Source organism: Phaseolus vulgaris, chromosome 7, assembly GCF_051622355.1.
Source record: "Phaseolus vulgaris cultivar YP4 chromosome 7, ASM5162235v1, whole genome shotgun sequence".
NCBI classification, from domain to species: domain Eukaryota; kingdom Viridiplantae; phylum Streptophyta; class Magnoliopsida; order Fabales; family Fabaceae; genus Phaseolus; species Phaseolus vulgaris.
In genome coordinates, this window is record NC_143504.1 from 1,879,593 (window position 1) to 1,891,564 (window position 11,972).

Here is an 11,972-nt window from a genome sequence, read left to right on the forward strand (position 1 = left end):
AATATATTGTACTTAAAATCTAAAAATATGGATTTAGATTTGAGAAAAATCTATGGATTTAGGTAATTATGAATTGGATTTGACAATTTGAATTATTTGTCGACATTTACACCTATGAAACTTATTTCCTTCTCCAACATAAATTGACCAGTGAGTTAGATACTTAGATAATCTTCTTCTTTTTAACACTAAATAAAAAAAATTACAAAAAAAAATCATTTGAAAATAGTCAAGTCTTTATAAACAATTCAGTTTCTTTTATACAATACACTCCAGTAATATCAATTTAGTTTCATTCAAATACAATTGAGAGATATCAAAACGACATACAAAATGGCAACAGTGAACTGTGTAACCTGTCTTTGGTATGGTTGAATAAAAATCTCCATTGATTTGATGCTGTTCCAAGTCGAAATGTGGTTCTATGGTTAAAGCGCTTCCAATACGGTCGTAGAAGTTAGTCTTCATTTATAATATAATGTCTGTTTTAATAATCATATTCCTATCAATGCCTTCATGCACGTTTAGGATTGGATCTATACTCGTAGATTAGACTAATAAAGTGTAATGGCCCTATGCATGGATCATTAACCTGATTTCATAAAAAGTTAATAATACCAATCAGTGGCAACAAGTTTAGCATTTCTCCTTAAATCGTTTACCACTGCCACTTCAAATTATGAATCTATTAAGCAAAAGGAAGTTATGGGAATGAGTCAAATATACTATTTGCACAATGCTCTAAATATCAATATAATCATTAGAGAAGTAAAAAGGTAATGAGCAATTATGGTGAAAAGAAGAAAAGTGGTAGAGATATGAATTGCCCCAATGGTCCACACCACCGGAAGTCATGCCTTGACGAAACACTTTTTTTCAACACAAGGCCCTTCTAAATTCCAGAGGCCTTCCCTCCTTTAGACCACTCACATTGTGCTTCCATGGCAAAACTAAAGCTTCTCCTGCTCCCCTTTCTCTTCTATACCAACCTCCTATGTTTCTTCCACTGCACATTATCACTGATCAATCCCCAGGATGATCTCAGCTGGATTACCATGGAAAGTGAAGACATTAACATGGTGCAGACCCGGAGAGATTCTTGGAAAAAATGTGACTTTTCTGTAGGAAAATGGGTTTTTGATCAATCATACCCCCTCTATGATTCCAACTGTCCCTACCTCAGCACTGCAGTTACTTGTCAAAAGAATGGAAGGCCAGATTCTGACTATGAGAAATGGAAGTGGAAGCCAAATGGTTGTTCTATCCCAAGGTGTTTTTACAGTACCTAAACTTAGCCAATTTTTCACAATGCCAACAGATTATCACCATTATTTTATATGCATTCACGAACTGTATAACTTTTCCTTGTTTGTAGTTACTAATGCTCAAAATTCAGTTGGAAAATGAATTTGGCCAATTTACTTGCAACTATAGAGCTTAGGTAGTTATTAGTTAGTAAATCAATTCTACTCTTGGCCAAAGTTGTATATAAATTTTGCTTCTTGATGACACCTACAGGTTTGATGCACTGGGGTTTCTTGGTAAAATGAGAAGCAAGAGAATAATGCTGGTGGGTGATTCCATAATGAGAAACCAGTGGGAATCTCTTGTTTGCTTGGTTCAACAAGTTATTCCAACTGATCGGAAAAAGGTCACCTATAATGGTCCTTCAATGGCTTTCCATGCTATGGTAGGAGATCAATCAAACAATGGGGCTTATTCTTCTTTTCCTTTTGAAAATGACTGACCCCATATTATTGTTCACTTTGCAGGATTTTGAGACATCAATTGAGTTCTTCTGGGCACCATTGTTGGTAGAACTGAAGAAAGAGTCTAACAACAAGAGAATTCTACATTTGGATTTGATTGAAGATAATGCAAGGTATTGGAGGGGAGTTGATATTCTTGTATTTGATTCAGCTCACTGGTGGACTCACTCTGGTCAAACAAGCTCGTAAGAAAGCTTTTTCATTCTCAAGTCTTTTCCTACACAATTTAAATTTTTAAGTAGTCCTTGGCCATGCACCAAAGGATATATACCTAACCTTTTTACCAGCTTCACATAGTAATGGATTCAGTCTTGATGAATATCAGGTGGGATTATTACATGGAGGGAAATAGTATCATCACAAACATGAATCCTATGGTTGCCTATCAGAAAGGACTCAGTACATGGGCAAGATGGGTGGATCTTAATTTGAATCCTAGAAAAACCAGAATCATTTTTCGAAGTATGTCACCCAGGCACAACAGGTACAATCTAATTTTTATTGCCTAATTAAAACAAACTCTTTGGGATTTGGCTCTTCTATAATAAGCATAGATAGAGTGTACAATCTCAATTGCTGCTGAGAAAATCAACTATTGCTATTCAAATACATGCATGTAATTTCAGCCAGAAATTTTCAGATCAATGATTGAATTGCTCACTTTAGAGATGTATAATTTTCTTACTACACTCAGCTACTCTTGTTCCATATGTTTACATGTAGGCAAAATGGTTGGAAATGCTATAAGCAGAGGCAGCCTGTACAATTTTTCAGCCACCTACATGTTCCTGAACCTCTAGTAGTGCTGCAAGGAGTAATAAAGAGAATGAGATTTCCAGTATATCTGCAAGATATTACAACGATGACTGCTTTCAGAAGAGATGGCCATCCTTCAGTGTATAGCAAGGCAGTGAATGAAGAGAGGCAGAAAGCAGGCACAGGTCTTTCCTCTGATTGCAGCCATTGGTGCCTCCCTGGGGTGCCAGACATTTGGAATGAGATGCTAAGTGCTTTGCTCTAAACCATGACATTTGGTTGTATGTTTTTCATTATCAATGTTATCTGATGGATAACACTACACCTGAATTTGTATTTCTGATTTCCACAGGACATCCAAATTACCCTTTAGTTTTATAATTTTAAGTGGAGATAACTGAAGTAAGGAAAATGCCTATGTATGTTATGTATTAGTAATACTTGTGTTGATGCAAAACCAACCCATCTTCTTAGTAGATAAACAGTCTTAAAATTTAGACTTCATTGCATTTTTATTGCTATGTTAGTGTTTTAACTATGTAGCTTTATTTCATATGTTAATTGACATCCAATCTTTTTAGGAAATGTTGACCAAACATTCTATTCGAGATTATAATAGTAGTTAGTATCTTACGATTCAGGATACGTATCGTACAAAACGATACGGTTTCACCCTTCCACGATATGAATCGTGTGAAGAATCTTTTTCATCTCTGAATCTTAGCTTTATCGTGCGATTCGCACAAAGAATCGTTGAATCCCGAAACGAAACGATTCCGTATTGTGTGAATCAGTGTAGATTTTAAAAAATGAGTAAATAAAAAAAGATAGACATAATTTGTTTAATAACATATATGCACCACAGAGGTTGTTTTGGTGAAATTGTGTGGTATATATATACATATATATAAACACACATATATATATATATATAATTTATTGTATCTTGCATGTATACATATCTTATATATTTAAGTATATATTAAATTTTTTAATGTTTATGAATCTTACGATTCACGATACGAAACGATTTACGATTCATAATATCAACTCTCCGATACACTACTTGTATCTCGATTCTACTACCATATATCTTCTAGATATAACCTAATATGTAATTGGTTACACTCTATTCGAGATTCAATGTCTTCTAGACATATGACTTAGGTAAGCACTTTTGCTCCATTAAGATGTTAAATGTTAGATTTCAAACTTATTTTAAAAAATTATAAAATTTAAACAAAGTGGGGGAAAACCTTAAAATAGAATATTACAAACTAAATGGATAAAATTCTTTAATTTTATTTATATGAAGAGTATTTTATTTGTCCTCCTTTTGAAGGTGCTTGACACCTATAGTCATGACCTGTTTGGTTCCCCAATAAAAAATAGTATAAGCGCACATGAGAGAAAGCAAATCAAAATGGTAGTAAAAAAGGTGCAACAACCAAACGGGGGAAGGAGAATAATTAAGAAATGAGCTTTTGAAGAAGTTATAGCTTCTTTGAAATGATGCTGCTGCTTAAAAACACCCTGCCATAAGCAAAACGTAGAAGAATGGGAAAGTAAAGAGTAAAGAAACATGTCCTGAAACGTGTATAATTGACAATGATTGTGCTGACTTTAAAATATGTACTGAAAGGAAAAGCAAGAAGTTGGAAATAAAGTACCAATCAGTTCAAACTCTTCTTAATCTCCATCCTTAACTGATGGGAAGTGACTTTTCAAAACGGAAGCACTTTTACACTTAATTATGGTAGCTCTAAAATCAGCCCTTGAAGTAAAAAGGGTTGATTTATCAAAATAATTAACTATTAATCAATCCAATGACTTTCTGTTGATGATCAGCCACATTCTGCCACAGGTAGGTATAAAATATTAAATTTTCCACTTGGCATGTGTGAATCTTAAATCCTCACTGAAATATTTCAGGTTCAGTATTTCTATTTGAATCCTAGTATTCATAAACGAAAAAAACATTTTAAATAGAAGAAAACCTCTTCTTCAACTTGGAAAGCTCCTTGGAACTCAGTCCAAAAGCTCCTCCTTTATGTCAGAACCAAAATCTGCATTAGGAATTCACATCAGGCCAGTGTCAAAACTTCCCAAAATGGTAGCAGGGCCATCTCCAACATTCATTTGAAAGTGCAGTAGGCCTCTTGGGAACACCATGACCTCTCCTTTCTCCAACACTCTGGCAAAAAACCTTGTTATTGGTGTCAACAAATCCTGAATAAATCTTTCCTCTGTTGCTCTTGGATGGAAGTGTGGCACATTGACACCACCAACACCAAAATCTGCTCTAAAAATGACACTCCAAGAGTGTTCAAACCCAGAAACACATTTGAATTCACTGCCATGGAAGAAAAGCCAGTTTGCTTGAAGTTCCCAGGTAATTTATGCCAGAAATAGGTGAAATCTTCCACTGTTGCTGTGGATGAGTTCTTGCAAGTTAAGCTGTTCTCTGCTGATTTGGCTATGCAAAAGTCCAAGACTCGATCAGGAGCAGAAACCAGAACATCAATGATGAAGTAATTTTTTTTATATTTTACTTTTTGAACAATCAATATTTATTTGTATATTATATTTCCAAATACTGTTTTCATTTCTCCAGAATTTTTCATTTGTTATATTTTCTTTAATTATCAAACTTTTGGACCAACACACTAACCAAATAGTTAAATGGTAAGATGAATTAAAATTGAATTGTAATGAAACAAGAGAAAACAGAATAGAAGAGGTGAATTAAGATTGAATTGTAATTTCCTTGTTTTCCATTGGGTTTGATTTGGTCTATACAAAAACTCAAAACTGTAGTAAAACACCAGTGGTTGGTCAAAAGGAATTAGGAGGAAAATGCTCAACATCCATGGAAGGGAAACGCATTCCTCTGAGTATACTCTTTGCCGTTTCTCTCTCCTGCAAAAATTAATTAAAGTATTTGATGATTTTAGAAGACTAACCCTAACCAGCTTCAAATTGAAAGTTGAGTAGAATATTTAGACTCACCGGGCCAGTATAATCCAGAAGACGTGTACAATATACCTCAGCTTCTTCAAACTTTTTCTGTGCTCTGTAGTATTTTGCAAGATAGAGCAAAGCCTCAACCATTTTAGGTCCTTCCCTCTCTTCAGATTCCATCCTCTCTAAGTCCTTTTTGTAGTAAAATGCAGCCTCTTCAGGGCGCCCCAGTTCTGAAAGAAGTCTTGCTAAGTTGTGCACTGCAATTGCTTCCCTGTCATTACAATTTGCTGCTCTTGTGTAACACTTTACTGCTTCATCAAGCATGCTTAGTTGATCGGTTTCATAGCACTGTGCCATTGCAATCCACAACCGAGAATCATTTGGCTGCAAGAATACAGATTTTTTGAAGTAATGAAGCCCATACAGAGGCATGCCCATCATCTCATAAGCCTGTCCTAATCCATACCAAGCACGATAATCACGTGGGTCAATGTCTACTGCCCGGCGATATGCATCTACAGCAGCAGGAGTGTTTTTCATCTCAACAAACTCATGTCCCATAAGTGTCCAAGCAGATAAGAAATTTTTGTTCAATTTAAGAGCTCTCCTAAAATACACAACTGCTTTTTCATGCTGCCCCTTTAAACTGTAATAATTTCCAATAATACAACAAGACTCAGGTCTGTATTTATCAGTCAAGAATACTCTATGGGCAAGATAACTCAAAGCAGAAAAACATTCCTTTGCATAAAGCACGTTGGAGTACATGTCCATGTCTTCTACTCTGTATGGATCATTGCTAAGCAGTTCTTCAAATATTGCTTCAACTTGATCAAATTCTCTCAAATTGTACTGGGCTTTTGCAATCTGTGCCTGTATGTAATTACTATTACCAAAGGTTCCCAGTAGGTATTCATATTGTGACAGAGAGTCGTTGTGCATCCTTAATTCTTGGTAAACACTGGCAAGGAAAAAATCCTTCATCCAATGGCTATTGAGATTAAGACTATTCAATATATCAACTGTTTTGCATAAGGATTGCAGCTCAGTCCAGACATTCCAGTTCCAAGGGTAGCTATTCACAGATTCCACGAGAACTGTACGGGCAAGGTTCTCATTGCCTTTCTGTTTGAGCACAAGACCATACAAGTACAAACCAAAGGAATCAACTTTACCGTTATTGCGAAGTGTTGACAATTCCCTCTCCAAAGATACTAATTCACGATTGACAGCAAAGCTCTTACCCAGAGGCCCCTCAAGTTCTACCATTTCTTCCTCTTTTCGCTTTTCTCCAGCCTGTATAAAGTAAAAAAAATATGAATATGTAACAATGTAAACTTAAGTATTTTGATCATGTTAGTTGATACTTAAGATAAAAATGATGTATTGGAGAGGCCATATTTGAAACGTGTTCTACTGTGAATTGTAAGATTCATAAATAAACATTAAAAAATATGTGAGATATACTTAAATATAGGGCATAAACAGGCAAGGAAAAGTTTCTTTTAACACTCAAATAGTAAACAACACACATTTGACAATATATTATAATAATAATAAAGTTTTTAATTAAAAAATAAAATAAATATAATTAAAATAATAATTTATTGGAGTTTGAAGTGTATGTATTTTACTCTGTGTGGTGTTAAAGAATCACCACCCAACAAGCAAAGATATAAAATTTACATTTTACTTGTACTCTAATTGTTGGAAGACTTTCACAATAGTTCCAAGTAACATCAGGCTCCCTTTCTTATAGAGTAAAGTCCAGCAGAAAACTCATTTAGCAGTAGTACATGTAAATAAACTAATCAATGGCATATAGCAGCAGAGTGCCTATTAATTACAATCTATTTAGAGGATAAAACACCTCCCATCGAAATGGATTTTGCCATGAAATTGAACTGAAATGCATGTACTGTGCCATGTTTGTATACTTCCCCTAACTTCTCATAAACCTTTTGCCTCTACTAGAGTGCACTTATGGAGTTGTATTCATCAAAGACGATTTGTTTGCCAAAAACATGAAATGAATGAACTATCAAATTCTCTTCAATACTACAAACAAATTATGGGGAAAAGAACATTCAAATCCATAATGCATCAGAAATTTCACTACACACTAACATATAAAATCCTACCAGTAATTATGCACATTCAATACAAACAAAAAAAAAAAACAAAAACAAAAAACTGACCAGATAGAGAGCATAACAGCGCAAGAATACCGACTTTTTTCCATTTTGATCACGAAGAACATGAGCAGCTCGCTTATACTCACGGCAATCAAAATAAGCCTTTGCCTGAAGGTAAAAATCATCATCTACAAGCTCATCTTCCTCCATCACAGGTGCGGCAACATACGAAACACCCGCAATTGGGGTCACAGTGACATCATGAGTCTTGTACTTCCGGCGAATGCTTGAACTCCCACGCTGAAATCTGGTGTTCGAAGGAGTGAACTTCACAGGGTCGTGCCCAATACCCACCAACTGTTCTGCTGCCCTGAAACCACATCTTCATCAGAAACAAACCATCCATTTGCAGAAATAACATAGAAAAGCAAAGAGGGAAACTTCAAAATTCAAACTTAAATGTCTGATTGAAAACCCCATATTTTATTTGAATTAGGGTTTTTGTTAGGATACCATTTGGAAGCAGAGTAGAGACATCGATCACTCAGTTGGCGAATGGCGATGCGAAGTTCGCTTCTGCAACTCTCTTTGGAACTCATCGCCTTCGGCTGCACTGAAAGTAACGAAATCGCGCCCACTGATTTTTGCTAAACCCACAAAAATCCTACCTTTCTTCGAAGATATCTGTCAAAGAACACCAAAACACCCACCACCCACCGTCACCGCAGCAACCGCCAACAACACACCCACTGATCACAGCGCCGCAACAATGCCGGATAGACCACAAATCACAAGAAAAAAACCTCCAGCACCGGAGCAAAAACGGCGACACCACCACCAAGAGCAAGACGACCGACGACAACAATGAAAACCACGAGAACAGAACCAAAATGAAAATTCAAAAGGAACCCATTCCTCCAAGCGAAAACGTTCCTTTGAGACAACCGTGACGTGGCAGGGATTTCTTACGTGGCGGAGGGTAATATCGTCCAGGGACAAAAAAGTTTGAATTTTTAAAAAGCGGACGAGCCATGCAGGCCGGTCCGCGGCCTTAGTAAAAAATACAAAGCGGATTCAGTTTTTCGCCTGAATCTTCCTACACCCAATCAAATTGGACCTGCACCCAATTGCATTTATGAAAGTACAAAATTACCCTTAATGAAAATGAAATTATGATTTAGTGATTTTTGCACCCAATCACACACTCAAGTTCTTTTCTACCATTCTTGCACCCAACACCATCTCTCGAACGAGCGTTCACATCCTCACACCTTGGTTGACATTTCTCCGGCAACATAGTGTTGAGTGGAAGGGCCCTTGAACAAAGATGAAGTCAGGAACGTGAAGGTCATCCATTGTTGCGCGAAGGTTTGAGGGCATCCTCTGCATCAACACTACAAGCTTTTCCAAAATAAACATGACAAGGGTACAATTAGGTTTTAGAATGTTCGTCGGGTGCCAATCACAATTGACTGGGTGCAGGAAGAAATTGCTAGTTTTTCAATTCACTGACTCACTTCAGTCCGTCCCTCATAACTCGCAAGTGGGGCGGGCTGGCCCACTAGCTGCAAAAAAAAAAAGGTTTGTGTTGACTTGGGTTGGGCTTAGCAGTGATAACTTGGACTGGAAAAAAATATTAATGTTTTTGAATTAAGTATGATAATTGTAGTGGTGTTTATGTTTAATGTTTTTGAATTAACTATTTTAAATATTTTTGAAATAAAAAAATATTGATATTTAATTTTTATCTTAATAGAATTATTGATGTTTGACTATGTTTGAAATATAAGAAAAAAATATTGATGTTTGGTAATAACAAATATATAAGTTCAATTTGACAATTTTTAAATAGTAAAAAGTAAAAAACATTTTCATTGAATTTTTATTAAAAAAAAAACAAATGCGGGCTGGCCCGCAAACCTGCGGACTAACACTTATGCGGGGTGGAACAGAGAATCTAGTTTGCATTCATTATGTGAGACGGGCCAAGTGCGAAGCGGGCCAAGTGCGAAGCGGGCCAACCCACTTTGTCATCTCTATAAGAGGAAGCCAAAGAACACACAGCATCATTCTTCCAACGTAGAGGGTGTGAGAAATCACAAAGAGGAAATCGATGAGAAGAAAACGTAATTTATTTTGTAAATAATGAGTAAGTCAGTTTGATGCAACTTTTATTTTGTGATGGTTGTTCATAATCAAAATTCACAGGAAGCTTTCATAATTATCATTACTGTTATTTATTGTAATTGTCCAAATGACAGTTTGTGAGTGTCGACAGCTACATGTCATATTTTCTTTTGTGACTGTTATGCTCTTGATGAATTGACCTTTGGAAAAGCAAATTCATGATTATTAATGCAAACTTTATCTTGATTTTACAATTCTGCAAATGAATGCCTCACTTAACTTTCTTTGCCTTCTATTGTATATATTGCATTGTATTAACTATGTCATCTTGATTGATTATTTTAAAATCCAATTCTTCTAGAAAGATCTTTCATTCTTCCTTCCATACTTTGGTACTTTAATTTTATTTCGTGATGAAAATCTCAGATCAATCTAGTTTGCTTCACCTGTAAACTTCCATTTTATGCATTGATCTGTTGGCAGATTATGAAGTTCAATGGACTTAACAAGTTCAGTTAGGTGTTGGATCTTGAAGAAGTTACCACTTGTCATAGTCTATTTCATGGGACTTAAGTGACATGAATACTAGGGCAGTGATACTAAATTTTTGTTTTTGTTTAAGTTATTAGTTTGTTTTGGTATTTGATAACAGAAAAAAAGTGTGCAGATATGCAGATGGATACTGCTAAGGAGCTCCTACAAGCCAGATGTAATTTGCTATAATTTACTCATAGATGCTTTTGTGCAAAAGCTTCAATACAAGGAGGCAGAATCCTCATATCTGCACCTTCTTGAGACTCCATGCATTCCTACTGAAGATACTTATGCCCTTCTTATAAAGCTCTACTGCTTTTCTGGCCTGCTAGTATTGAATCATAATCGAAAAAAACATTTTAAATAGAAGAAAACCTCTTCTTCAACTTGGAAAGCTCATTGGAACTCAGTCCAAAAGCCTTCTCCAAAAGCTCCTCCTTTATGTCAGAACCAAAAACTGCATTAGGAATTCTCATCAGACCAGGATTTTGGCTGTCAAAACTTCCCAAAATGGTAGCAGGGCCATCTCCAACATTCATTTGAAAGTGCACTAGGCCTCTTGGGAACACCATGACCTCTCCTTTCTCCAACACTTTGGCAAAAACCTTGTTATTGCTGTCAACAAATCCTGAATAAATCTTTCCCTCAAGCACAAAACCAACCTCTGTTGCTCTTGGATGGAAGTGTGGCACATTGACACCACCAACACCAAAATCTGCTCTAACAAATGACACTCCAAGAGTGTTCAAACCCGGAAACACATTTGAATTCACTCCCTTGGAAGAAAAGCCAGTTTGCTTGAAGTTCCCAGGAAACTTTATGCCAGAATAGGTGAAATCTTCCACTGTTGCTGTGGATGAGTTCTTGCATGTTAAGCTGCTCTCTGCTGATTTGGCTATACAAAAGTCCATGAGGGGATCAGGATCAGAAGCCAGAACACCAGTGGTGAAAAGCAAAGAAACTAGAAGAACTGCTATCTTTTGCAGTATCAACATTTGGAAGGTGATATTGAAAATAAAGGAACTGGTTGGTTGTTTTGGATGAAGTAATGTACACAATGATGGATAGAGTTATTGAGTTGGTGTGAACCAAGTGGGTTGTGGAGTCAGAATAGAAGACTTTTGTTCTCAATTTGTCTCATCAATTATTGAGCACTAGTTCAATTTATAGGGGATCATGCTTTCTTGGGCAACTTTGCTTTGGAGAAAAAAAGAAAGAGAGGATAATTTCATTAGTTGGCCATTAAATGACAGCATTTGCCAACTCATTATTTTGCTTTATTCATTGCATTTTATCTGTCTTGTAAGCTAAAGAACTGGTCCTAAAGTTCAACATTTGCTTAAAGAACACCCACCTAAGCGAAGCCAGTGAATATTACCCAACCCACTCATTCCATCTAATAATAAAAAGAGAAATTTTTTTATGCTCCAAATTGAAATAAAATTGGATTAACATTATATTATAATAATATTTGAAATTGAGGAAAAAACAATTGAATGTTAAATGGAAAACATTCGAGAGAATCTTTAATGAATGCAGAGATTGACTTTTTTTATAGAATGCCCTTTAAAATTAGTAGTTACCAATATAAGAGAAAGTATCAGCATAAATAAAAACTAAAGAGAAACGTTTAACAAATGTACTCCTATAACCTTTTTAGTAAGTTTATTAGTGATAAAATCTATCA

General features: G+C 35.8%; 3 protein-coding genes and 1 pseudogene across 4 annotated transcripts; 1 reads left to right on the forward strand and 3 right to left on the reverse strand.

The window, feature by feature from the left end:
• The first annotated feature begins 846 nt into the window (after window positions 1–846).
• LOC137830707 (protein trichome birefringence-like 36) lies at window positions 847–3,029 on the forward strand. The gene is made up of 5 exons (XM_068638187.2): window positions 847–1,270; window positions 1,519–1,690; window positions 1,773–1,954; window positions 2,095–2,253; window positions 2,493–3,029. The coding sequence occupies exons 1-5, from the start codon at window positions 942–944 to the stop codon at window positions 2,788–2,790; spliced, it is 1,140 nt and encodes a 379-aa protein (XP_068494288.2). The 5' UTR covers window positions 847–941; the 3' UTR covers window positions 2,791–3,029.
• A 1,361-nt stretch (window positions 3,030–4,390) lies between these two features.
• LOC137827950 (germin-like protein subfamily 3 member 2 pseudogene) lies at window positions 4,391–5,080 on the reverse strand (annotated as a pseudogene).
• A 174-nt stretch (window positions 5,081–5,254) lies between these two features.
• LOC137830706 (anaphase-promoting complex subunit 8) lies at window positions 5,255–8,650 on the reverse strand. 2 transcript variants are annotated; one of them, XM_068638185.2, is made up of 4 exons: window positions 8,138–8,650; window positions 7,688–7,994; window positions 5,535–6,785; window positions 5,255–5,444 (listed from the first exon to the last, which is right to left on the reverse strand). In XM_068638185.2, the coding sequence occupies exons 1-4, from the start codon at window positions 8,221–8,223 to the stop codon at window positions 5,361–5,363; spliced, it is 1,728 nt and encodes a 575-aa protein (XP_068494286.1). In that variant the 5' UTR covers window positions 8,224–8,650; the 3' UTR covers window positions 5,255–5,360. The 2 variants fall into 2 exon arrangements, with proteins under 2 accessions (XP_068494286.1, XP_068494287.1); XM_068638186.2 differs by lacking the exons at window positions 7,688–7,994; window positions 8,138–8,650 and adding an exon at window positions 7,360–7,535.
• A 1,795-nt stretch (window positions 8,651–10,445) lies between these two features.
• LOC137828912 (germin-like protein subfamily 3 member 2) lies at window positions 10,446–11,494 on the reverse strand. Its single transcript, XM_068635664.2, has one exon. The coding sequence runs from the start codon at window positions 11,278–11,280 to the stop codon at window positions 10,645–10,647; it is 636 nt and encodes a 211-aa protein (XP_068491765.2). The 5' UTR covers window positions 11,281–11,494; the 3' UTR covers window positions 10,446–10,644.
• Between the last annotated feature and the right edge of the window lie 478 nt (window positions 11,495–11,972).

Excerpts from the sequence above, each read along its gene's own strand:
- LOC137830707 (XM_068638187.2), top strand. The coding sequence starts at position 942 with ATGGCAAAACTAAAGCTTCTCCTGCTCCCCTTTCTCTTCTATACCAAC. Across the intron at positions 1,271-1,518 it reads AATGGTTGTTCTATCCCAAG|GTTTGATGCACTGGGGTTTC; the intron begins GTGTTTTTACAG and ends TGACACCTACAG. Across the intron at positions 1,955-2,094 it reads CACTCTGGTCAAACAAGCTC|GTGGGATTATTACATGGAGG; the intron begins GTAAGAAAGCTT and ends GATGAATATCAG.
- LOC137830706 (XM_068638185.2), bottom strand. The coding sequence starts at position 8,223 with ATGAGTTCCAAAGAGAGTTGCAGAAGCGAACTTCGCATCGCCATTCGC. Across the intron at positions 6,786-7,687 it reads GCTGTTATGCTCTCTATCTG|GCTGGAGAAAAGCGAAAAGA; the intron begins GTCAGTTTTTTG and ends TACTTTATACAG. Across the intron at positions 5,445-5,534 it reads TTCTGGATTATACTGGCCCG|GAGAGAGAAACGGCAAAGAG; the intron begins GTGAGTCTAAAT and ends TAATTTTTGCAG.
- LOC137828912 (XM_068635664.2), bottom strand. The coding sequence starts at position 11,280 with ATGTTGATACTGCAAAAGATAGCAGTTCTTCTAGTTTCTTTGCTTTTC.